Genomic DNA, 27,445 nt, shown 5'->3' on the forward strand with positions numbered 1-27,445 from the left:
CGATATCTTTGTTCGGGGCCGAAATATTTAATAAAATCAAGAGGTAAATCTTTCTGCCCCAACCTGTACATAACGATTTGAAACATTTCTGAATATGCTTGTCTGTAACTAAGAGCCTTAAGCTAAGAACTAAGAGTGTGACTAGAACCTCATTGACCTCATAAGCTGGTGACTTAGTGCTATTTTGAGTGCGGCTAAAGCACTTGAGCTGTTTGGCCCGGCTGGCCTGGACTCCGTCAGCTTTCGACTCGATATGGCGATTGCCCACCCAGCTACAGGAGCCCAGGGCACCTCCCACGGGACGCGGCCGTCCTTTGTTGGCTTGTTGTAGATGCCCCGCCTCCGGTGATCGGCTACACCAATAGCTGGTCGGTCTGCTCAGTAGCCCCGCCCCAGTGAGCGGCCGACGGGCGCCGGCCACCGACACCGCTCGCCGCAGTACCGGCGGCGGCGGCGGCTCTTCCTGACGCGGAGGCTCGACCGAGCCAAGATGCCGACTGACGGGCTGGCCCACCTCTCGTCCGAGGTGCTTTCCTCCCAGTCGTCGGCAATGTATCAGTTCAACAAGTACTACTCTGAGTGCGTGCAGGCTCGCAAGGCGGCCGTAGCCAAGACGGTGCGCGAGGTGTGCAAGGTGGTGCAGGACATTCTGAAGGAGGTGGAGGTGCAGGAGCCGCGCGTCATCTCCTCGCTCACCGAGTGCAATGGACGGTTCGAGGGTCTCGAGGTGCTCTCCCCGACAGAGTTCGAGGTCGTTCTCTACCTGAACCAGATGGGCGAGTTCAACTTTGTCGACGACGGCACCATCCCGGGCTGCTCGGTGCTCAAACTCAGCGACGGCCGCAAGCGCAGCATGTCGCTGTGGATCGAGTTCATCACCGCCTCCGGCTACCTGTCGGCCCGGAAGATGCGCGCCAAGCTGCAGACCCTGTGTGCGCAGGCGTGCGACAAGTCACACTACCGCGACTGCGTCAAGATGATCGGCGACACGACCGAGGTGCGGATGCGGATCCGCGACCGGTACGTGGTGCAGGTGACGCCGTCGTTCCGCTGCGCCGGCGTTTGGCCGCGCTCGGCAGCTCACTGGCCGGTGCCAGGTCTCGGCTGGCCCAACCCCAGTCTGGTGGCAGAGGTGAAGGCAGAGGGCTTCGACCTGCTCAGCAAGGAGAGCCAGGCGATTCAGAGCAAACAGAACTCGATGGAGGGCGACGCCTGGGTGCTGACGTTCAGCGAGGCGGAGAGCCGGCTGCTGTACGGCGGCTGTCGGCGCCGCGTGCTCTCTATACTGAAGACGCTACGAGACCGGCACCTGGAGCTGCCCGGCAGCCCGGTCACCTCCTACCACATGAAGGTGAGACAGCTGATCATAGGCCGATTGTAGCCGACCTGCCCGGCAGCCCGGTCACCTCCTACCACATGAAGGTCAGACAGCTGATCATAGGCCGATTGTAGCCGCATGTTTGACATACTTATACTTATTTATTTTTGTCCCAAAAATAAAGTTATTATTTAAATTTGAAATATCTCGAGAAGTAAGAATCCGAATAAATTCAAATTTAAGCACGTGTACGGTACATTTAAGAATTATTGTCTGGCATACTTAAATCATTTCTGATTACGAGCGAGCGAGCGCAGCGAGCGAAACGAAGTCTTTTCAATATAACGGAAAAATCTCAGTATGAGCGGCCCGGCCCGGCCCGGCCTGTAACGCTTTTGAGAGGCTTATATCTCAGCAACCGCAGGACCGATTGGCCTGCGGTCTTTTTTGCTGGATAGCCCCATTCCTTCTACCCCGTAATTGACTACTTTTGATACATCTCAGTGACCGTCGTGGCACGTGCCACGTGAAAAGTCAAGGGTGTTCAAGCTGTTTTGCAAAAGTAGCGATTTTGAGAGGCTCATATCTCAGCAGCCGCTTGGGCGATTGTCTTGCGGTAATTTCTGTAGGGTAGCTGCATCCCTTCTACCAAAGGTCGGATACCCTTGATCTATGTGAGTGACCCCACTGCACGTGCAAAATGCAAAAAGAAGAGGTGCCAAATTTGTTCCCATTTCAGTAACTCGGTAATTACTGGGGCGATTTCGCTGAAACTTGGCATACAGGTAGGCACCCACCAGGCAATGCATGCCCATGTGTTGCGGTTAGGGTGCTAGGTACTGCACGTGCGCACGTGCAGGGGGTGTTTCCAGATCTCGAGAACGGCTGGGCCGATTGCGCTCAAATTTGGTACACGGTTGGGGACCGGTTAGTAGGGTGCCGTGCAAAAGTCATTTTGGACCCCGTTTGCACGTGCGCACGTGCAGAATGTCGCTTCCAGATCTCAGGAACGGCTGGGCCGATTGCGTTCAAATTTGGCACACCGCTAGCGACCGGTTAGAAGCGTGCTTTGCACAAGCCAGTTGGAAGTACCCTCTGGCCCTTCCGCACGTGCAGGGCTCACTATCTCGCTCGCTCGTTCTTCGCCCAAAAGGCGTTTTACTGGTGATAACTACACTGAGCAGTAAGCAGAAAACTAAAGTGATCGAATTTCAACTCCAAGAGAGGGTCTGTCATTGGAACAAAGCGTAAATACGGCTCAGTTTTCGGCCCTATGAAGACCTTATCAGCTCGCCCTAGATCTGAAGTCATTCGTAGTTTCGTCGCAACCGGTAAAACACCAGAAAAAGTAATATATGCGCACAGGCCATGGATACTTGGCCCCTTGTTCTTCGAGGTCCTAAAGACGACAGCTCGAGAATCCGGTGACGATAAACCATGAGAGGCGGCTGAGGGTGCTCCAGTGGTTCTATCGCTCGCCGCAGCCCGCAGCTGTGCCGACACCATCAACCGGCAGTGGTTTCAGAATTCAGCAGGAGGGAGACCATGCTTGCACCGTCCTTGAAGACTATGCATTCTGTCCGAGAGTGGATGTGAAATCGGGTACCGTAAAGTGGGGCTATTTGAGACAGTGCACAGTGGGGATTTTTCCAATCAAGCGCGTCTTAACCCGCGAGTTGCTGGGGGGGGGGCGTTAAACGCCCCCACTTTTTTCGCCGGGTCATAGCATAAAAACGGCGCGCCGCAGGCGCGCCAAATTTTGGTCACCTGTAGGGAATTGGTTGAAGTTTATTGTGACAAAGTTTCAAAAAAATCGGTCGGAAAATTTTTGAGATATCGAGATTTTAGTGACGTCATGATTTCTGAGTTTTCGACCAAAAACGGCATATGTTCAAAAAATCATATAAAATCACAAAATACACATACAGACATGCCGTAAACGCCATTAGACTGCCAATACCATGATCAATCAAATGGCTATCTTCGATTATTGATTATCGTTCTGCATTTTCCATAATCTTGAACTGAATCTTGGCAATTTTTTGTGACTCCTTCACGACCATGATACATGAATTTATTAAATTGAACTTTTTGAGCCAAACACGTACACATATGATAAAATGAATGTCACCATCGTGTTCTACGCCCCAAATTACCTATAAAACATGTGTCACAGGCTGCAAATATCAGTTTTGATTTTCGGGGATATGTGCCTACCCGGTTGACATGACCTTGACCCTGACCTATGCTTGACTGACCCCTACATGGAGCTGACACTCTTGTAGGCCTTATAAGATGGATTGTGCACCGTTTTGACAGAGTTCATTGCGAAAGGCGCCCATTGCGAAGTCCTGAAGTCCATGCTACTGAAAGCCCGATTTCAGGTGTTTGACCTGACCTTGACCCGACCTGTGACCTCAAAATTCAACTTTAAAGTACTCATCTGAAGCGTCTCGTCGCGTTTTTTCGTTTGCCGCCTCGTGCGTTTCGCTGCGCCTATTGGTTCTCGAGTTATCGGCTGGGGGCGTTTAACGCCCCCCCCCCCCCCAGCAAACGGTGGGTGGCGAAATACTCCAGCAACCTGCCGGGTTAATTCCAAAAATCTTTTTTGGATTTTGTTTATTTTTTTGGTGTCAGTGGGGCTAAGAAATGTCTGAATTTTTCATATATGGCATTGTTTTATCTGTATGTCTACAGCAAGACTAGGAAAAATGCGCCCAAAGTTCACACTTATGCATGATTACTCAATGGGCTCAGTAAGGCCCGAAAGTATAGCTCAATTTCATTGTCCTGTCCTGTTGGGTTTATTCTTGCGAGGTCTTAAAGTTGCATATCTTCTGAAAGGCACCTTTATTAGGAGTGGAATGGCAAACAGAAAGTATGCCACAACCTTACGAAGGTCACAAAAATGCCATTTACAAAAAAAAAACCTTACAGACACCATATTTAAGGAAAGGTATTCTAAATAAATGTAGGAAATCAACAATGTTTTCCACACTTTTCCACTCCGAAACATATCCTATCGAATTCGCCGCTTTCTCCTACACAAGACATAGACAACGCCTAGTTTGGCTGCCGGAACTTGCCTGAACATGGAATATTCACGTTAGAGTATCTTAATACCCCACTCTAGGAGCGCTGGGGCAAACAGCACGATATAGGTATGTTCCGAACATAGGCGAATAATTTTGCTTCGTGATTTATATTATGCATATTTTCTGAGACACATTCATTAGGAATAGGATGACAAGCGTAAATTATATATGTTACAGACCGTATGAAAACCCAGTCCGTTTGCAAACGGCCTGACCCAGTCAGGCCGTTTGAAAACGGCCTGAAAAAGCCGGCCGTTTGCAAACCGCCTGAAATATCAGGCCGTATGAAAACGGCCTAGGCAGTTTGAAACGGCCTAGACAGTTTGAAAACGGCCTAGTCAGTTTTCAAACGGTCTAGCGAAGTACAACAGCCTCTGAAGATTGAACTTAATGGATCCAGGTTGGTCGATGATCAGGTTGCATCCATGTGAATGCTTGCGCATTCCATGCCGAATGACTCGTCTACATACGTCGAACATTTTTTTTACTGTGCTAATGGTCGGCCCGGCCGTTTTTCGACAATATTACTAATTATACAAGTTCACGGTCCGCCTGTGTACGGCCATCCAGTTGATGGAGCCTGGTGAAGCCACTACTGGTGAGATCTGGTGAAACGTATCACTACCTACAAGACTCACCGATTATTTTGCGGCATAAAACGCCGGAGCGCGCAATGGACATCAGAGTTCACAATGTGAACTCAGTGGCGCGGGAACCGGGGAGGGGGGGGGGGCTAGCGGGGGCTGAGCCCCTCCAGCTTTTCGGCTGGGGGAGGGAGCGCTTGTAATGTATTTGAGCCCCCCCCCCCCCCCAGCTAGAGGAATCGAAATCGGAAATCTACCAACATAATTTCATAGATTCATACATAGGCGGGGGAACCGGGGGAGGGGGCAGTGGGGGAAGCTTGCTCCCACAGCTCTGAGGCCGTGGGGGCGGTGCCCCACAACTTTTCATGAGGTCAGGAACCGTTGGGGCAGCTTGTCCTCTCCTCCCCAAATTAGGGGTTGTGGGTCACAGGAAGAAAGCATGTAAGTGAAAAATCCACCTCTTTCACTGGCTCGGCAACTCATTTGGCAGATTAAAACCTTTATTCCAGGTTGCCAAAACGGTAGTTTCTTCACTCAGTTGAGACGGGATACCTGACTTTTTTTGCAAATATTTTCGTTTTTTTTTTTTGTTGAAAAGGCCGAGGTCTGAAAAATAAGTGGCCTAAAACGGGTGAGAAAACTAGATTTGGGGGTACCCTAGGTTGATCTCTATTATGGTTCAGCCCCCCCCCCCCCCAGTCTGGATCGAAGAAGTTCCCACACCACTGGTTCACATTAGAGTCCTCACCGCGCCCGGTCGACCGCCGGCGGCTGGCCGGTGGCGTACGCCGGCAATACTTGACCATTGCGGTGGAAGGCGAAACTTTGAAGTCCGGGGGAAGCCCGGGTCGACCGGGCGCTGTACGGGTTGGGTCTCAGTTCTGCTAATCTCTTCCTAACCAGGCCTGCATTCGTCATCTGGAAGATCAGGGAGAATTTTCCGGAACTATCGAAAATCATCGGGGATCACGAACGGTATCGCGATAACGAGACATGCTGAAGATAGGCGCTCAACAATAATTTTCCAACGGAGAATATCCGAGTGACGATCTTTTTCCGGATGCCGAATGCACCTCAGGATTTCATGGTGCCATGTATGATGTAATGTCATGAAACGATCGTGCTTCAACAAACTCGCTGTAACTTTATGCAGACCAGATTGTTTTCAAAATGCCTAGACCGTTTGCAAACGGCCTGGTGTCTGGAAAGTTGTCATACGGCCTAGACGGTTTGCAAACGGCCTGAAATTTCAGGCGGTTTGCATACAGCCTGGAATTTCAGCCCGTATTCAAACGGCCTGACTTTTCAGTCCGTTTGCATACTGACTGGGCTGTCCAGGCCGTTTGCAAACGGCCTGAATCGGGCCAGGCCGTTTGCAAACGGACTGAGTTTTCATACGGCCTGTAACATATATGTTAGGCCGTTTGCAAACGGCCTGGACAGCCCAGTCAGTATGTATGCAAACGGGCTGAAAAGTCAGGCCGTTTGAATACGGGCTGAAATTCCAGGCTGTATGCAAACCGCCTGAAATTTCAGGCTGTTTGGAAACCGTCTAGGTCGTATGACAACTTTCGAGACACCAGACCGTTTGCAAACGGTCTAGGCACTTTGAAAACAATCTGGTCTGCATGAAGTTATAGCTGGACAATGTTGAGTTTGTTGAAGCACGACCATTGCATGACATTACATGGCACCATGAAATCCTGGTCAGGAAGAGATTAGCAGAACGGAGGCCCGGCCCGTATAGCGCCCGGTCGACCCGGGCTTCCCCCCGGACTTCAAAGTTTCGCCTTCCACCGCATTGGTCAAGTATTGCCGGCGTACGCCACCGGCCAGCCGCCGGCGGTCAACCGTGCGCGGTGAGGACCGGGATACGATGAAGTTTTCATACAACACTACCATAACCCCTACTTTAACCCGCGCCGGGCCGGTGCACCGAGATTCCGCGCCGTGCCGGGGGAAGGTGTCTGAACCCCCCCTTCTAACTCGGCTCCTGGGGCCACGTAGCGACACGCAGTAAGCGACAATCGAAAGAACGTCCAAAATAAGGACAAAAACACAATGCAATGCATTAAAAAAGGGAATACAGTTTTCAAAATGGTTCAATGAACGACATTCATGATCGATTGTTCCCTTGCACATCAACCTGTGAAGAAATAACAGAGAAATGTTAAACGGTTTGGATTTTATACCGATTTTCCTAGAACACTGCATGCTGTATCGAATGGCCGGTTACCGCACTGCATCAAGTACGGATACTGAAGGCTCGCCTAACAGTTCGTATGTATGATAAACAACCTTTAATGGTGCCTTCTGATCAACCAGAGTAGACATGGGCCGATTACCGACCACGTCAGTGACTGATCAAACACATTTTATGCACATATTCATAAAGGTAACTAATATCGTCACAAACTGGATGGTCATATTAAGTTACAATGTGTCAATATTGCTTGCTGCTAAAAGCACCATGAACCCAGGGCCGATTCACCGGTGTTTCTTAGGTCGAACGTTTGATACACCTCAGGCATATGGCGGTAAGTCTTTTCGGATGCATCATATCACCTGTTTTTAGAGCCTTGGCATCACAATCATCAGCTGTATTTGGTAAACGTTGAGGTTTGACGAAGTGGGTATGTGCTGTTTTAGAGTCATATTTTTCCCAGGTTTATGTTTGTAGATATAAAACTTTATCGGAATTCACTGGGATTGTATTGCGTATGCAAGTCCAAATATTTCGGCCAATATTGTTTGACCTTGGTCACTGGACAACTACAATAACCCTATAAGTATAGCTCACATTGCAGCGATACCCAAAATTCTAAATTAAATTCACAGACAAAAAAATTCAAATCCCCGCGCGCTATCAACCATGTAGGAGATTCCAAGTTAAGAATATCTAGATACACTCACTATTTCCTATCAAAGTATGCTGTAAATTTAACTCTAAAATACATACAAACACACAGACAAGAAGTTATACACAGAACACATTCGGCGTCATTAGTTTTTAATTCAGTCCACTCATACTACAGTGATGAGAGGAACGAATATCATCTTGCGTTTTTTAGAGGCAAATCCCAAATTGGGCTTAGTGCGAATTTTCCAACACCTCTGTTCATATCTGGATCCTTCTCTTTTATTTCGATGGCCTCGCGCACTGTCCTCTTCCTCCAATCACTGACATAGGCTACTGTTCTTGCCTCCAAAGGGCGCATCTGACCAGGTTATTATTGGTCCCGGTACTCCGGTAATAAGCATTTACCTAGGACTATCCCACCTTCAAAAAAGTACCATTTAGGATTCGGAAATGTTACTCATGATACTGTGACGAATTCTGCAAGTTTTTACGCGTTTTCATTGTATACTTTTTGAGATATTGCGACTTTTATATTTCATCGTGACGTCATTTAGATCGGATCTGTGACATAATGAAGGATTTACTTCATGTCAATGTGGAGGAAATTTGGCAGCAAATATAGGTACTTGCTCTCAAATATGACGCGGCTCATAAATAACAAGTAACAAGATTTCCCCGGCGCCGATTTCAACTTATTCGTAAAACAGGTCGAACGTGTGAAACGGCTGATGACGTCATCAAATGGCCGTTAATAGTTAAGAGATAGGGCCTTAGCTAAGGCCCACTTTTCAAATGAAGGGAACGAATTTCTTTAACACCACGAAACTGAGGATATTGCGACCAGGATATATAGTGGTTTCTGAACCTGGCCGCCAACTTGGCTATCTCAACTCAGATCTAATGCAAAGGTGGGACAGTCCCTTTAAGCTGAATTCGATTTTAGCAACCATTTGAACATTTAAGAAGTAGTTTTGGTGCCTTTGTAACATGTTACGAAGCTGTCAGAGGCGGTTGACACGTAGGTACTACGAATACCCGTGTGGTGTGGTGCCCTCGGAGCCGGTGAAGTCCTGAGATGTCGTAGTCGGAGAGTGAGAGGCTTTGGAGAGTCAAACGGGATTCGCCACTGACATCCTTCGTACTGGGTAGTTGTCCCAGCCGGCTGGGCCGTGTCCCCCGTGCACTCTCCTCCACCCCTATGATCGTTACCCTCCTCAAGGTGGACGCTGGTCCGTCCCAGTGGTGCCCGTAGGGCTAAACCATGCCGTAGGAGGTATAGGCGTGTATTTAAACGAGTGAGGCTCGTGTCGATCAAAGAGACCAGTTAAGCAGCGGAACTTGTTTGTTTGTTTCGTTTTGTTGGGTTAGGCCCTTTCGGTCCAATGAGACCATTTCAGAGCCGGGAGGATGATAGGATATAGGGGGAGACATTGGTCTGGGCAGGCACCCTAGTGAGTCGCCGGGGCTGAGCCCGTCCAGAGGACAGGCCACCCAGCCCCAAGGCACTCACTGCACCCGGCTACGGGGTGCGCTCCCTCGGGAGCAGCGGTGCCGCTCCAAGGTGCCCGCATGAGATAAAGTTGCCTGTCCAGCCCGGAGGGGGGTGCGGCGTGGAGGAGAAGGATTTCAGTATCCTGAGGATAGAAGCACGGAACGGTGAAAGCAGCGGAACTGAACAGTTTGGCTTTACATTGTTGAGCCACGGAAAACATTGGTAGCAACGGCGTGTCAGGCAGAGAGTTACACATAATGCAGGACGCAAACAACGATAGAGTCGGTACTGCGAGGTGGTGCAAGTTAATGTCTAGCTAGAGAGGGTGAAGCTAATTACATCATGCTAATAACAGAGAACAGCAACAGAAGTTAAGCACTGGTGAAACGGTGAAAGTAAAAGTGACATCTGTGTGTAGCGGCGCAAGTAGAGCTTCGCGGTCTGCCGCCAGGGGCAGACTGAGCAAGCGAGGTGGCGCAGCTGTCGCTACACCACCCTCCCCCCAGACACGTCGCTGTGGAACGCGACGTGGAGAAAACGCGCCGGTGGGCGCACAACACGGCCGGATCGTGTCGTGCGGAGACACGGTCGTAGCGGTGGCGGCGGGGGCGGCGGCGGTGGCGGCTCAGGGCGAGGTGACGGCAGGAGGAGCCGCGGCCCAGCGGCCGGCACCGCCGAGTTCGAAGGTCGGTTGACGGGGCCGCAGTCGGCCGCCGCGGCCGGGGCGTCAAGCGGCTCTACGAAGGCCGGCTTGACGCGGTCGATGGACACTGTTTCCTCGCGGCTGTTTCGCAAGATGCGCACAGTTTTGTCACCGCACTGCTGCACTCGGTACGGCCCGTCGTACGGGCACGCCAGCGAGGGTCGCGCCTCTCGTCGAACGAACACATGAGACGCGTCCCGGAGTGTCTGCGGCACGAAGCTCGGCCGGTGAGTGGCCGAGGCGCGCGGCACCACTGGCGTCAGGTCTCGCATGTAGCGGCGGAGCTCAGCGGCGTACGAGGCTGGGTCCGTGACGGCGGCGGTCGGCGCGTCGCCGAGGAACTCGGCCGGCAGGCGGAGTGGCTGGCCGTACACCAGTTCCGCGGCTGTGCAGTCCAGGTCCGTCTTGACGGCTGAACGGACGCCGAGCAACACCAGCGGGAGCGAGCGGGTCCAGTGTTCGTTCCCGTGGGCCCGGAGGGCTGCCTTCAGCTGGCGATGCACCCGCTCGACGAGTCCGTTTGCTTGCGGGTGGTAGCTGGTGGTCCGGTGGCGGGTGCAGCCGAGGATGGCAGACAGTTCTGGCCAGAGGTGCGACTCGAACTGCGGACCTCTGTCGGTGGTGACACGTGTCGGCACGCCGAAGCGTGCGATCCAGCCGGACACGAATGCATTGGTGACGGTGGGCGTCTTGATGTCAGGTAGAGGGATAGCCTCCACCCAGCGGGTGAAACGGTCCACGCAGGTGAGGAGGAATGTCTGACCTTCGCTGGGCGGTAGCGGGTCTACCAGGTCGATGTGAATTTCCTCGAAGCGACCGGAGGGAGGCGTCCATGTTGCTACCGGAGCGCGGGTGTGCCGGTGGACCTTGGAGCGCTGACAGGCGACACAGCTGCGGGTCCAGTCGCGCACGTCCTTGCTCAGTCCCGGCCAGACGAAACGGCTGGAGATGAGCTGCTGTGTCGCGCGGGCGCCGGGGTGCGACAGACCGTGCAGCAGCTGGAAGTAGTGCCGTCGGAGGGCGGTTGGGATGAGCGGTCGCGGTGAGCCGGTCGACTCGTCGCAGAGGAGCGAGCTCCCTCCAGCGAGCGGTACGGCGCGCACCTGCAGGCTGTGGGGCGTGTCGAGGCACGCCTTCAGCTCGCCGTCCTCCTGCTGTGCTGCCGCGAGTGCCTCGAAGTCCTGGAGCGGCGGCGTCGGCGACTTCAGCATGTTGACGGTCCGTGACAGTGCGTCGGCCACCACGTTCTCGCTGCCCGGGACGTGACGGACGTCTGTTGAGAACTGGCAGATGAAGTCGAGATGCCTGATCTCCCTGGGCGAGTAGCTGACAGAGCCGGAGCCGATGGCCGACACAAGTGCCTTGTGGTCGGTGAAGATGGTGAAGGGGCGGCCTTCAAGAGAGTGCCGGAAGTGCTTCACCGCCAGGTACACGGCCAGCAGCTCACGGCCGAACGCACTGTAGCGGGTCTCCGGCGGTTTCAGCGTCCTGGAGAAGAATGCCAGCGGGCTCCAGGCTCCGTCGATGTGCTGCTGTAGCACGGCGCCGACCCCGGTGTCCGAGGCGTCAGCCTGCAGACTCAGCGCGGCCCCGGGCGTGGGGTGCGCGAGCTGGGTGGCCTGGAACAGGGCGATTTTGACGCGCTGGAAGGCGTCCTCTGCGTCTGGTGTCCACTCCAGCGGTGCAGCGCGTTTGCGCTTGTGGTCCAGGAGACGGTGCAGCGGACAGAGAAGGCTGGCAGCACCCGGCAGGAACCGATGGTAGTGGGTTACCATGCTGATGAAGCGGCGTAGCTGGCGCTGCGTGGCGGGCTGCGGAAAGTCCTTCACCGCAGAGACCTTCTCCGGCAGAGGGGCGATGCCGTCCGGTGATACGTCGTGGCCCAGGAACTTGATTCGGCTGACGCCGAACACGCACTTCTCCGGGTTGACGGTGATGCCGAACCTGTCCAGGCGCTCCAGGACTTGACGCACGTGGCGGCGGTGTTCCTCGTGGGACGTGCTGGCGACCAGGATGTCGTCGAGGTACACGTAGCAGCACGTCAGGCCGTGCATCACCTCGTCCATGAAGCGCTGGAATGTCTGGCCGGCGTTGCGGAGCCCGAAGCTCATGCGGCACATCTCGAAGAGGCCGAAGGGCGTCACGATCGCCGTCTTCGGATTGTCGGCAGGTTCAACCGGAATCTGATGGTAAGCGCGCACGAGGTCTATCTTCGTAAAGACCGTGCAGCCATGCAGATTCGCGGCGAAATCCTGCAGGAACGGTATCGGGTACCGGTCGGGCACAGTCACTTTGTTGAGTGCGCGGTAGTCGCCGCACGGTCGCCACTGTCCGGGTGTTGGTTTCGGCTCCAGGTGCAGCGGCGAGGCCCAGCTGCTCTTGGATGGGCGAGCGACGCCGATCTCCACCATCTTCTCGAACTCGTGTCGAGCGAAACGGAGTCGGTCCGGCGGCAGGCGGCGGGGGCGCCCGACGCGAGGGGGGCCCTGCGTGACGATATGGTGCGTCACGCCGTGCCGCACGGGTAGGAGCCGGGTGGAGGTTGACGTCACGCGCGGAAATTCGCGCAGCAGGCCGCTATAATCACTCACCGCGCACATCCGGACGCCGAGGGAGCTGACGCTAGCTGGAGAGCCGACGACGCACGTTGCGCCTTGTTCGGAGCGCAGCATCTGGCGGCGCATGTCTACGGTGAGTCGGTGGAAGGCCAAGAAGTCGGCGCCGAGGATCGGTGTGGAGACATCTGCCACCAGGAATTTCCACTGGAGAGACCGTGCGCCGAGCCGTACGGTGGCGTCGACGGCACCGTGGAGCTGGATGGCGGAGCCGTTAGCGGCTTCCAGTCGTGGTGCGTTGCGTTGGGCGGTCACTTGGTCGTCCGGCGTCAGAACACCCGGTGGCAGGACGCTAACCTGGGCGCCGGTGTCGACCAGAAACCTCCAGTTCTTTACCGCGTCGGTAACGTAGAACAGAGGCGCCAGTGGTGGGCCGCCCGTCTATGCTGGCGCGAGGGCAGACAGGCGAGCTAGTTTCCCTGCCACGAGCAGGGCTGGCGGCACTGGTGGGCGTCAGCGCCGAACCGCTCGTGATACCAGCACAGCCCGTCCGTCGCCGGCGGCTGCCGAGTGTCGGCGCGGGCCGTGCCCGTGCCGGGCGTCGCTGGCCGGCGTGCCGGGCGGGACCTGCTGCGTCGCCGCGCGTCTGCGCGGAGGCTCTTGTACGATGCCTCCATCCGCGCGACGGTCGCGGTGAGAGCGGCCACAGCAGCTGTGAGATCCGTCCCTGCCGACTGCTGGCAGTTACAGGAGTGGCTGGCCGGCGGGGCGACAGCGGCGGCCACCACGGCACCTTGCGACGCCTCCTGGAATCGGTCTGCGGCGCTGGCGAGGTCGTCGATTCCGGTCGATTCTGGCAGGAGGGCCAGGGCAGCGCGCGTGGTCTGCGGCAGGCGCTGGAGGAAGAGCGTCCGCAGGAGGCCGGTGTCATCTCTTGAATTACCCAGCATGTGCTGCATGTTACGCAGCAGCTGGGTGGGCTTCTGGTCGCCTAGCTGCTGGTCCCGGAGCAGGGTCTCTAGGCGAGACGCGCGAGACTGCGCCAGCCGAGACCGCAGCGCCGTCACCAGGTCCGTGAAGGACGGCGGCGTGGCCGTCACTACGTCACGTACTTGGGAGGCTACGTGCACCGGTAGGTTCGCTACCAGCAGCTTGAACTTGGTCGCATTGTCAGTGATGTTTGCGATGTCGAATGCTCAGTCTACCTGCACCAGCCAGAGTTCCGCTTCCTCCGGCGAGAAGGCGGGCAGGCGAAACGTTGCGGACGGACGCGAGTCTGCAGTGTCGGGCATGGTGGCGGAGGTGAACGCTCGTCGCGCACTCGCTGTGCAGCCACTGAGGCGCTCGCTGCGCAATCACAGAGCGCTCGCTGCGCTGTCACTGGAGCGCACTCGCTGTGCAGCCACTGAGGCGCCCGCTGCGCAATCACAGAGCGCTCGCTGCGCTGTCACTGGAGCGCACTCGCTGTGCAGCCACTGAGGCGCCCGCTGCGCAATCACAGAGCGCTCGCTGCGCTGTCACTGGAGCGCACTCGCTGTGGGGTCACTGGTGCGCTCGCGGCGCAATCACTGGCGGGTCTCGCGGGCCCGAGTGCCACACACACACACAGTCAGTCCACCGGGCAATTACGAGCCCATTCTTGCCGAGGCGATGAGGAGGCCAGGTTCGGGGAGAACCTATTCTTGCCGGGGCGGAGCTGTCAGAATCTCGTAGAATCACGTCGGGGTCACCATTTGTGGTGTGGTGCCCTCGGAGCCGGTGAAGTCCTGAGATGTCGTAGTCTGAGAGGGAGAGGCTTTGGAGAGTCAAGCGGGATTCGCCACTGACATCCTTCGTACTGGGTAGTTGTCCCCAGGGCATATTGAGTGAAGGGTAGGACGAACTTTGGTAGGAATTTCTAGTATAACTACTAGAAAACCTACTATATGTGGTCGGGACTAGCAAAAAGTTAGTTCAAACTAGTATATGGTAGCGCTTATGGTTGGCAGTCGTGACGCGCACGTGACATTCATTTCTTAAATTTCTTAAATAACAGGTTTTAGGGGCCGATTAGTGGGCAGATACATTCAATTAGCTATTAATATTGATTATGCAAACATTCAAGAATCTACATCATTCAATTCTAGCCAAAATCACGGGGCGCTCCCAGGATTCGAACTCACGACCCTCGGATGCGTAGTTACTGACTGCGCTACCGAGGACCGCGCGCCGACGATCGGAGAGGCGGATCGCGGGTGCTGGCGTGCAGAGAAATCTTTATCCTGTACGCCGTAGAAGATCGGCTGGGTTTCGTGAAAAATGGTAGCGGAATTTTCGAAAGAAAATTCATCGATCTATCATTTGAGACTAAGAACCATTGATTCCTTCAAAGGTTGACCGAGATATCGCTCGCCGAAAACAGGCCATTTAACATGTAAACCCTATGGGCTGGTAGGAAATGTACGCCGTGGAGCAGCAGTGCTACCAACTAACTTCGGCGGGGCCGGTTGTCCCAGCCGGCTGGGCCGTGTCCCCCGTGCACTCTCCTCCACCCCTATGATCGTTACCCTCCTCAAGGTGGACGCTGGTCCGTCCCAGTGGTGCCCGTAGGGCTAAACCATGCCGTAGGAGGTGTAGGCGTGTATTTAAACGAGTGAGGCTCGTGTCGATCAAATAGACCAGTTAAGCAGCGGAACTTGTTTGTTTGTTTTGTTTTGTTGGGTTAGGCCCTTTCGGTCCAATGAGACCATTTCAGAGCCGGGAGGATGATAGGATATAGGGGGAGACATTGGTCTGGGCAGGCACCCTAGTGAGTCGCCGGGGCTGAGCCCGTCCAGAGGACAGGCCACCCAGCCCCAAGGCACTCACTGCACCCGGCTACGGGGTGCGCTCCCTCGGGAGCAGCGGTGCCGCTCCAAGGGAGCAGCCCGCATGAGATAAAGTTGCCTGTCCAGCCCGGAGGGGGGTGCGGCGTGGAGGAGAAGGATTTCAGTATCCTGAGATAGAAGCACGGAACGGTGAAAGCAGCGGAACTTTTTTTTGGGTTAGGCCCTTTCGGTCCAAATAGACCATTTCAGAGCCGGAAGGATGATAGGAATTAAGGGGAGACATTGGTCTGGGCAGGCACCCTAGTGAGTCACCGGAACTGAGCTCATCCCGAAAGACAGGCCGGCCAGCCCCAAGGTACTCACTGCACCCAGCTACGGGGTGCGCTCCCTCGGGAGTAGCGGTGCCGATCCAAAGGAGCAGCCCGCATGAGATAAAGTTGCCTTCCAGCCCGGAGGGGGGTTACGGCGTGGAGGAGAAAGATTTCCGCAAGGCCCTATATACCAGGTAGGGTCGTCCGGCGATTCTACCTTTCCGTGACGTCAGCTCGTGACGTCATTTGGAGTCAAGTCTCGAAGCCCCGTTCAATCCCCATGTAAATGAGCGATTTTCGAAGCACTGTAGAATGAAGTCTGCACAAGATATATCAAACTTAAGTATCTTACCTAAAAGAGCAGACAATTTTCTGCAAGTTATCTATTACGTGTTTTTCGCTAAATCTTTTGCTTTTTTCACAAAAGCGTAAAATGTCCCCCCATGTCTCCGCAGCCTCCCTGCCGCCGGCCGCCGCGCGGTCGCGGTAGTGTAGTGGTTAGCGTGCCCGCGCAGTATTCCAAAGGTCCCGAGTTCGAATCTATGCGGTGCGGAACTTTAATTGCAATTCCAAGCTGAATATACGCACATCCATAATAAATTATTATTCGTATAGCTAAACTGTCACCAAGCTATCCATATAAATTGACTTCACCCAAAATATCGGCAAGATTCTATTAAAATAAAAATTCAAATATGGCGGCTTGGACTGCCGCGTGCGTTAGGCTCCGCCCATAGCTCCGCCCACATGCGTGACGTCATTCGTGTTAGTGGACACGCAGAGAGATAGGGGACGACATGGGCCTGCCGATTTCCGTATCCTAAGGATAGAAGCATGGAACGGTAATGCAGCGGAACTGAACAGTTTGGCTTTACATTGTTGAGCCACGGAAAACATTGGTAGTAACGGCGTGTCAGGCAGAGAGTTACATATAATGCAGGACGCAAACAACGATAGAGTCGGTACCGCGAGGTGGTGCAAGTTTATGTCTAGCTAGAGAGGGTGAAGTTAATTACATCATGATAATAACAGAGAACAGCAACAGAAGTTAACCCGCGCCCCACTGGGGTCTGCGTATAACACGCCCTACTGGGGGGGGGGGGGGGCTATTCATAGCCCCCCTCCTAACTCCGAAACTACTGGGCCGATCGTCAAAATTCAAACGGCGTCTGATAGCCCCGGAAAAACTGTCGAGCGAAACCTAATTTTATTGACCTCGAGGTCACTGATGACGTCACAGGTCAGGTCAAAGTAAAAATTATTAGCATTTTGGCTTCTTCACGTTTTGGGCTCTGGCCGCCGTCTTACAAGTCAGATCAGGCTCATTTTTGGTTCACACACTCGTGAACAGATGCTCTAGATACTCTGAGGGTACCAAACTTGTACTTTGATTTTCAGGTCAAGGTCAGGTCATCACAGGTCACGAAAATATTATATCATCCGTCGGTCACGTGACACATGTTTTATGGTCCATTTAGGCCAAACATTTCGAATTTGATGTCGTCTGTGTCATGCGAGGTCATTTTGAGTCAAATTTAGCTAAGGTCAGGTCACTTTCAGGTCAAAAAAGGTCAAATTTTGAAGTTAAAAATTTTCAACAAAAAAGGTGTCTATTCGATGCAGTTTGAGCTCAGGAACACGATGGTGCTATTTATATTGGCGTACGATGTCAAATTCGTGCTGAAAAAATTGATTTGAAAAATTAATAATTGTTAATTTTTTGCAATAATGCGTATAACTTGGCCATTTTTGAAGATATTTAGCTAAAACTTGCTAGAGGTAGTCATAATAATGCGTTCTATCACATATATTCCGGTTGTTTCGAAAAGTCAAAAACTTTTTGAAAAAAATGTAAAAATATAAATTTTGAATTTTATTATTTAAAATTTTCGAAATTTTCAAAATTTCGAAAATCCGAGATAGCAGTTTGATAGCGCAGTCTATTCTGAGTCCTCTCATGCAAAGAAATTGGATCTAGCTTAAAAACTGAGCTCTTGGGAGCGATTGCCGTGGTTCAATGTTTTGCGTCGAAATCGGCCGAACATGACGTCACTCTGACGTCATTTCCGGCCGACCTATGGTAGGTACGAAGTTCAAATTTTGACACAAGGTGTCAAATTGATGCAGCCGAAGGTACTGAAAGTTTGGCGTCGATACGTCAAGCGGTTTGGAAGTTATTGCAGAAAAACGGGAGGGGGGGCTATAAATAGCCCCCCCAGTGGGGCGCGTGTTAAGCACTGGTGAAACGGTGAAAGTAAAAGTGACATCTGTGTGTAGCGGCGCAAGTAGAGCTTCGCGGTCTGCCGCCAGGGGCAGACTGAGCAAGCGAGGTGGCGCAGCTGTCGCTACACCCGGCAGGACCCCTACTGGTTGACATGACCTGACCTGACCCGACCTGGCCTAAATGCATGAAGACATCATCTGTGATCAAAACTAGCATAATATTCGTGATCAGCACCCCGACAAAAACCCTATAGCAGCCACATTTTATGACGCTCTAACAGGTCCCGATTTTCCCAACATTCGGGTCATTGACCTGACCTGGAAGGTCAACCAATGACCTAGGACCTTGGAATTGGGTATTATCGGCTTCCTCTCGTCACGGGCAACACGCTCGTTTTTTTTTTCTGCGAAGCTCTAGCTCGATCATGGGCCAAACGCGAGGAAGGGGTCGTACCTTCCCTCCCTTGTGCCGTCGAAGGACGCAAAATGGCCTGAGCCGGCGAGGGTTAACGCGCTCACATGGGTCATGTATTGCCTTGGGCCAGGTTTGTGGTGGTGTGGTGATGTGGTGACGTAGATTCTGTCTGTTACCGTGGTCCCGGCATGGTGTTACTTATCCCGGGGTAGGTACAGGCCAGACCGTTGCACCTACATAGTGCGCTGAACTTTGCGCAACTTATAGAACAAGGATGGGGAACGTGCCTGTGAGGGGTCTCAGCTCGATCGGGCCGGTGGTGAGCACATGGCGCGTGCTCAAAAAGTGCAAGTTCGCGTCATAGACTTTACACGTATAAATCGGCTTGCAAAATTGGGCGAAAATGGCTAAATTTGCCCGATACGGGTCCGGTCCCCGTGCAGTATCTCGGTAATCGTGGGTCCGATCGGCATGGGGAACACAGTATCGTATATGAGGATCGAACGGGCTATCGAATGGTGAGCGGTGCAGGGATGGCACGCGCCACGTGCACCCGTGAGGGCACTTATGCTTGAAAAATTGACGTTTCGGACGGATTTTGGACTTAATGCTATTTTCGGGTGACTGTCAGACGGAGCGGGTTCAAACAACGCCTGTTGGCAAGAGAAATGTACCGCCTCTCAAGGAAAATTTGTGAAAAGATAATTGATCAAAAACAATGTGGAACAAATCGCTGGAGAAAATGGTATTTGTTCATGACTTACTTAAATACACGGGTTTTGCTGCATAACCTGATACGTTTGACAATTAAAAATGGCATTGTTGGAAAGAGCATTCAATTTTGTCCAAGATCCAATCATCGCTTCTGCAAGAAGAGCAACAGTATTCTTAAAAATATAAATTTTTCAAACCTCTACATGGCAATTCATCTATGGCTCTCATTTTTTAATGACCTACGTCAGCCTATGCTATAAAATACACTTGGCAAGTTCTATAGTAGACGCCTGGTTATCAGACACGAGCACCTCGTTGCGATGGATGTTTTTCCCAAACCAAAATGCTTAGCCGTCAAAAGACAACCGACCGAAATGTATATGTTGCAGGCACTTTAGAAAATCAGTCATTTTGTAAAATGCCTAGGCATTTTGCAAAATGCCTGATTTTCCAGGCTTTTTGCAAAAAGCCTAGGCATTTTACAAAATGACTGACTCTCCAGTCATTTTGCAAAATGCCTAGGCATTTTACAAAATACCTAGCCATTTTACAAAATGACTGAGCAGCGTGTTGTAGATAGGAGTACCTAATTATATACGTTTTGGTAGCGTGTAGGTGGGCCGAGGAGTCCAGCATTATGACCAGAGGAGTCCAGCAGTGGGAAGTCCATACCTACCTCTCTCTATTTTGAGAAGTGCAGGCCCGCGACATTTCCAACCCCCACGTCAGCGACGCTGCTGGATTTAAAATGATCGATCTGGAGCGTCAACAAACGACTGGCCCTATGCCGGCCTGTATCTGAGTGTAAAACCATTAGAGGTCGCGAGGATTGGATCCCACACACTTACATAGGCGTTAGTGTCTTCTGAAACCAACGCTCTCGTCCTACGCCAAGCGACCTGATGATTCTCCCGATGTGGAGCTTGATATTTTTAACTGGGACCATGCAAGTAGGTAGGTACAGGTCTCGCGGGTTTTAGCGGTAGGTTTTGCACCTAAAAAATTTAGTGTACTTCAGGCTATATCTTCGTCGTCTTAAGCTTTTAAATGTTGAATATGCGATCGACTGGTTGGGTAACAAACCGGCCATGATCGTGTAAAATGGCTTCATCGTAGATCGATTAGTTTCTGAGATATAACCGGAAATGTAAAAGTGCAAAACCTACCGCTTAATCTCGCGAGACCCTCAAAGCTGTCAAACAAAGACACAATCAAACAAAGACTACACTCATTCGTTTACATGTAATTGCACATCAACCGGGTCTGCCTATTAACTGGGGCCGGTCTCCGGCTGGTTTTGTTAGGTCTAGTTTCAGGCAGAACATGAACGGCGTTGATGTACTTGGGAGTTTTTACAGCGTTAACTAAACAATGCTTTATGCTACAGCCGAGTCTGCAACTCAACCTGGTCGCTACTCAGCATTGTCGTCATCACAGAGCTTCAAATCGATCAGCTACAGGCTGAACACGTACCTATAGGGTATATGTAGGAAAACGTCCAAAAACTGTTGGCCATACCTAGTATCTGTAGTGGGATCTACGTTCCATGCTGGTCATACATTTTGCAAAATGCCTAGTTATTTTGTAAAATGGCTAGCCATTTTGAAAAAAGCCTGGTTGCGTTCAGTCATTTTTCAAACAGCCGTCTTTTTGTAAAATGCCTAGGCATTTTACAAAATGACTGATTTTCTAAAGTGCCTACAACATATACATGACCCACGGACACAAGACCAACCAAACGCCCACCGATCGAAAATATCCCTTATTCGCGTTGCGGAGCAAGCGGGTCACCCTAGCGGGCCCCATCCACCCGGGGGGCCCGGGCCCATCCACAGGGGGTTGGTCCCCGTCCACACGAGGGCCCGGGCTCCGTCCACCCGGGGCTCCGGGCCCCGTCCACCCGGGGCTCCGGGCCCCGTCCACCCGAGGGCCCGGGCCCCGTCCATCCGAGGACCCGGGCTCCGTCCACCCGGGGCTCCGTGGCCCGTCCACCAGGGGCCCGGGTCCCGTTCTCCCAGGGCCCCGGGCCCCGTGCTCTCGGGGGCCCGGGTCCAATCCACCCGGGGGTCCGGGCCCCGTCCACCCGGGCCCCGACCCCATCCACCCGGGGCCCTGGCCCCGTCCACCCGAGGGTCCGGGTCCCGTTCTCCCAGGGCCCCGGGCCCCGTGCTCTCGGGGGCCCGGGTCCAATCCACCCGGGGGTCCGGGCTCCGTCCACCAGGGGCCCGGACCCCGTCCACCCGGGGCCGGACCCCATCCACCCGGGGCCCGGGCCCCGTTCTCCCGGGGACCCGGCCCCATCCACCCGGGGCCCGGGCCCCATTCACCCGAGGGCCCGGGCCCTATCCCCACGGGGCCCGGGCCACGTCCACCTGGGCTCCGAATCCGAGCCCCGTTCTCCCGGGGGCCCGGGCCCCATCCACCCGGGGATCCGGGCCCCGTCCACTCGGGGCCCGGGTTCCGTACTCCCGGGGGCTCGGGGCCGGACCCATCCACCGGGGGCCCGGGCCCCGTCCACCCGGGGCCCGACCCCATCCACCCGGGGCCCGGGCCCGTTCTCCCGGGGGCCCGGCCCCATCCACCCGGGGCCCGGGCCCTATTCACCCGAGGGCCCGGGCCCTATCCCCACGGGGGCCCGGGCCACGTCCACCTGGGCTCCGAGTCCGGGCCCCGTTCTCCCGGGGGACCGGGCCCTATCCACCCGGGGGTCCGGGCCGACCCCTCACCCGTGGTGTCCCAGTATAGGCATTTCTCGGAGCGGGCTCGTCCGATTAGATTAGGACCTCTCTCCTCTCTCTCTCTCTCTCTCTCTCTCTCTCTCTCTCTCTCTCTCTCTCTCTCTCTCTCTCTCTCTCTCTCCTCTCCTCTCCCCTCTCTCTCTCTCTCTCTCTCTCTCTCTCTCTCTCGAGCGGGCCCCTGACAGAAATTTCGGGGGGGTCAGCTGACCCTCTGACTCCCCCTGGCTGCGCCACTGGGCTCGATGACCTTCCAGAGCATGTTTTTTTTTGGCAACGTAAGATGGCGCCTTGTTGGCTTCATCTGAATGGAAGTGGTTGCCGGTCCAGTTTATTTATACGTCCGTGGCCGGCTACCACAATATCGGAGCAAACTCTCCCCTTTATCCCCTCCCCTCAGTCTCGGCGCAGTGGTGGCCGGCCCAGTGCACTCCCGACACTACGCGAGATCCTTAGTATAACGACTGCACATATAGCAAATGCTGAGTATCCATGACAGATTGGATTGGATGATGATGTAAATAATAAGCAAATTGTTACAAATGCATTCAAATATATTCATATCCTTCCTTATTGAAAATATTTGGATGCATTTGTAACAATTTGCTTATTGTTTACATCATCATCCAACATACATATAGCAAAAAGAATGCGCATAGCATTAGCTGAGTTCAGGTCAAGGTCAGGTCAAGGGTACAAAATGCAAGTTTCTACAGTATCGGCCTTGCACCGTAGTTGCCGAAGAATGGACTGAGACTGATTGCCCAAAACGTATTCTTAGGTTACCAAGACAATATTCGTTGCATACAATATCATGCAAAGGTCAAGGTCAAGGTCAGGTCAGGTCACCAAAAACGAAATATAGAAAGGGCATGTGCGACACATGTTTTATGGGTCATTTTATTCATATAACTCAATAGGCACACTCAATAAGTGATATGGACCACATCTGGATGAATTTCAGGTCGAGGTCAGGTCAAGGTCATGTCAATTGTCAAGTGAGGTCAAATTTTGAAGTTGGTTGTTAAGGCCTAAGAGGTGTCTATCTGGTGCAGTTTTTTCACGGCGAATCGAATGGTGCTATTTTTGTTTCCGTACGCGGTCTAGAACTTCAAAAAAAAAACATTTTTCAAAGATTTTGTGTGTCGTGACGTCATAAAATTTTTAATAACTCCTACATTTTTGAACCGATTCTTCTAAAAATTGGTATGTAGGTGCACATAGACCACTTCTCTGACAAATATTCTGGTTTTTTCGATACACTCAAAATTTTGGATTTTTTAACAATATTCCCAAAAAAGCCGGTTCTAAAAAGAAATTGTCCTAAATCCAATTTTTTTTTCAAAAAACCCAAGATAGCCATTTGACAGACAAAGTAGAATAACGTATAGCCTTTTTTGTTACGTCTTGGTTCTTTTAAAAATGAAGATGATAGCGGCGTTTGAAATTTTGCCGTTTTTGAGGCGAAAATGGCGGACATAACGTCACTAAAACGTCATTTTCTCAAAAAAAAAAACTGACGGATTTCGCTCAAATTTTCAGGAAACGTCTTAAATTGATGTATGACAAGGTACTGGAAGTTTGACGTCGCGGCCGTAACGCGTTTATAAGTTATTGGCCAAAAACGGGAGGGGGCAGATTCTGCCTCCCCCCCCCCCCCAGCGGGACGCGGGTTAACATGTAGTTCATTTCATTTATATATGTTACAGGCAAAGTGAAAACTCGGGCATTTTGCAAAATGCCTAGGCAATTTGCAAAATGCCTGACCCGCCAGGCATTTTGCAAAATGCCCAGGCAGTTTGCAAACTGCCTGACCCACCAGGCATTTTGCAAACTGCCTAGGCATTTTACAAAATGCCTGACCCGCCAGGCATTTTGCAAAATGCCTGGGTTTCCATATATTCCACCGTTTTTGTTGACTACAGGCGTTGATCATAAACGTTCCACTGTGACTGACCCCACAACACACTTCACATGTGTTGTGGGCACATGTGACACATTCCACGGTCACGAATACAGGGTGTCACGAAATTGTTGCGGGATGTTGTACTTGTGTCCCGAAATGTATTGCATCGTAGTTGCGTCAGTGTTCTCAAGCACCTCGCTGCCACAAGTTATCAGCGGCCACATGGTCTGTCCCGGCGGCACCTGGTGAAGCTCAAATAGGCCTCTGTAGCCCATCATACCCCAAACGAGAATCCCCAGTGCCCAGTGGGTGCTTCACCGTCTCGACGGTGCAGCGCCTCTGAGCTGCTGTTGGCCCAGAACTGCTTGTCGGGACGGTTAGTGACTAAGAATAGCTCTAATAGCCGTTTTCACGACGGGCTATCCGGTGAGTGCACCTAATTTGACCAAATCTGCACCTAATCTCTTTTACAGCAAATATCTTTATTTTATGAATTTATTTCAGTGTTTTAACCGATGATGCTCTCTGATAATATGACAAAGGAGGCATATAAGCAATTAGTACAACCCTAGCTGATAGCTACTAAGAGACACACTGAACCTAATTTGACCAAAATGCACCTAATCTGCACCAGATGTGAACCAAATGTGTACCAGATGGCCGTCGTGAAAACAGCTAATATCGCCTCACGGCCTCATCATTGGAAAGTCTGAATCTCTAGTTCTGAATGGTCCAGATTTGGTGGGTTTTGTCGAAATCCAGCTGCATCACTTACGGATGACGGTAAATCAGGGTTGCAGCCTGAGGTTGAGCGGCTTCAGCTTCAGGGTAAAATCTTCAGATACCGGGGGATGGACGATTTATAGACGCCGAGTGCCCTGGTCCAAATGCCCTGGTGCTGGACCCGTCAAATTACATCCCGGCACTCAGGAGGGGCATGAAGGGACAAGACCGCGCCAACCACGTACCAAGATCGTGACACTCTGTATACCTACGTCTTGGCTCTTGCGTCAATTCTGTCGAGATGGAGCCAACGCTGAATGGACTTGAGCCACCGTCTCCGTACCTTTCGTATATACGGAGTTGTAGCTGTGTGTATAAAAGCTGCGATGTCCAGTATTCTGCCCTGGTGGGCAACTGTTCCGACAGAGACGATTGATAATGTAGGTACCTAAACGTGTAACAATCAAGTTTTCGTAAATTGGAAGGGTATTCTTTTCTGATCAATATCCACCCATAGTATTTTCAAAAAGCCACCAAGAGCTCTTAGAAACAGTACAATCATTATACCGAGCGCATGTTTACCCACGAAACCACGCCCGGTGCTCGGCACCCGACGGCCGCTGGGGCTCAGTGACCTGAACTCGGCGGCGCTACCCGGAGAACGCAGTGTCCCCTCACTTGGTGCGCATTGACAGCGATTATCTTTTGTAAGCGGCAGTTACAAATGATGCTTACTTATACATCGTCGCTAGTGCGAGTTTGATGTCAGGCATTTTGCAAAATGCCTGGGAAAATATTTCAGGCAGTTTGCAAAATGCCTGGTGGGTCAGGCAGTTTGCAAACTGCCTGGGCATTTTGCAAAATGCCTGGCCGGTCAGGCATTTTGCAAATTGCCTAGGCATTTTGCAAAATGCCCGAGTTTTCACTTTGCCTGTAACATATATACTTAACCTTGCATCATGTGTACTATGTCTACTATGTAATGTAATGTCATTGAGAATGTGTTACGTAACACGAAACGTCTGACGCACAAGTTTTATTTGTTTTTCTCTCATGAGTTTCGGAGCGATTCTCTTTCAGAATAAAGAAGATGAAAAGAGACTGATTCGCTACATCGTCTCTATCAAAAGTTATAGCCAAAAAAAAACTTCTGGTGACCGTTTATGACCTGAGATGACCTCAGGGGCACACAGAGGGGTCACAGGTGCATTTTTCCGATTCATTGTGTTTTGTTTACCATGAACCGATGATTGGGAGGGTTTTGAACGACATTCGTCCAAAAGAGGCGAATCTCAATTTTCTCCTATTGACTTGCAATGGAGAGTTCCCCAAATTGACCTGATCTTAGGTCACAGATATCAAAAGTCCTAGATAAATTTATACATTTTGTTAGTCTTACCAATCTTTGAAAGTTTCAAAAGTGCTCGTTCAGTCGGTGTAGCTAACCTTTGTAGCAAAAGCGAGCCTTTTAACTTTTTCTGAGGTAAGGTCACTTGACGTGACCTGGTGACCTGGCCTTGAACGACCCTGGTCTGAAATTTTCACAAGACTTATGCAGAGCCGCCGTTTTTTGAGATATTTGCGAAAAACCTAAGGGGGGGCGTAAAAACGCCCCCCTCCCCAGCACGGCGCGGGAAAGAATTGAAATGATCTTCTTCAGAACGGAAACACGCTCATGCATCGGGATACAGGTAAACATGACACATTTAATCGGAAAATTTCACTTGTGATGTGACCACTTTTATGTTACTGAGGTCATCTCAAGTCATGAAAGGTCCCCAGTAGGTTTTGGACAATAACTTTTGAGAGAGATATGGTAGAGCAATGAAACACCTTATATGATTATTTTTCTTCTCGACAATACGGATCGACTAATGTGCAATATGACCTTTCCCTGTTAGGTGATTTCCTTCACCTTAGGTAAAATTCTCAAAATGCTCTTTTTACTGTCAAATTCTAGTTCATTTGACTCGTCTCGAAAAATGAAACACGATGCCGGTTAAATTAATCTCGTGCAGGTCTGAGCCAAAAGTATTACAGATAAACGTCCTCCGCTAAAACGTTTACCTTAGGTCAAATCAGATATAATGCCTACATTCCTGCCCGGGGCTGGGAAAATTTAATTGTGTCACCGAGATTTTTAATTGAAAGTACCGAGGGCCGGTAGGCCCGAGGTCGCATCGAACCCCCCCCCCCCCCTGCCAGGCCGTGTTATGAAAAATGCCCTGCCAGGGCGAGGGTTGAATCAAAACATACAGTTATCGCGTAAACGTGTACCTCTAGTGGATCGAAAATCTAGATATCCTTTTGGATCAAATATCTAGATCCAAAACGCAAGTATGGAAATTATATCGGGAATAAATTACATGTTAAAATTAGTCGACGTTCGATTTTCTAAGGCTCAGCTTTTGCCCGTTTCGCTTGCTATAATAAGTGCTTATTCGGAAAACATACTTGGAGCCATTCATTTGGAAAAAATGGCTGCACTACTGCAATACATTATGATATTCTGCAGGCGTTCCAACTTCCCAACTCCCCCTCCGGGTGCTCGCCATTTATGTACCGATTCTGAGCGCAACCTCTCTGTTCCGCAGATCCTGCTGCTGTACGAGTGCGAGAAGCACCCTCGCGAACTGGAGTGGGACGAGTCGGCCATCTACGACCGGGTACTGGGCCTACTGGTGCAGCTCATCTCGTGTCTGCAGAACCGGCGCTGCCCGCATTACTTCCTGCCGGCGCTGAACCTCTACAAGGGCATATCGCCGGCCGCCATGGACGCGGGCGCCAAACAAGTGTGGCGCCTGCTCAGAGACATCATGTTCAACCCCAAGGCGCTCGAGAAGTTGTGAGAGATGTCGGGAGCGCGGAGAGGACGCGGCATAAAAGCTGCAGCTAATGCTATGCGCATTCTTTTTACTATATGTTGGATGATGATGTAAATAATAAGCAAATTGTTACAAATGCATTCAAATATTTTCAAAAAGAGAGGATATGAATATAT

General features: G+C 51.9%; 1 protein-coding gene across 1 annotated transcript; it reads left to right on the plus strand.

The window, feature by feature from the left end:
- Positions 1-448: 448 nt before the first annotated feature.
- Positions 449-27,445, plus strand: LOC122383844 (protein mab-21-like 2). The gene is made up of 2 exons (XM_043370644.1): positions 449-1,351; positions 27,039-27,445. The coding sequence occupies exons 1-2, from the start codon at positions 491-493 to the stop codon at positions 27,291-27,293; spliced, it is 1,116 nt and encodes a 371-aa protein (XP_043226579.1). The 5' UTR covers positions 449-490; the 3' UTR covers positions 27,294-27,445.

The sequence above is a fragment of the Amphibalanus amphitrite genome, unplaced genomic scaffold, assembly GCF_019059575.1.
Source record: "Amphibalanus amphitrite isolate SeventyFive unplaced genomic scaffold, NRLGWU_Aamphi_draft 000013F_arrow, whole genome shotgun sequence".
In the NCBI taxonomy this organism is placed as follows: domain Eukaryota; kingdom Metazoa; phylum Arthropoda; class Thecostraca; order Balanomorpha; family Balanidae; genus Amphibalanus; species Amphibalanus amphitrite.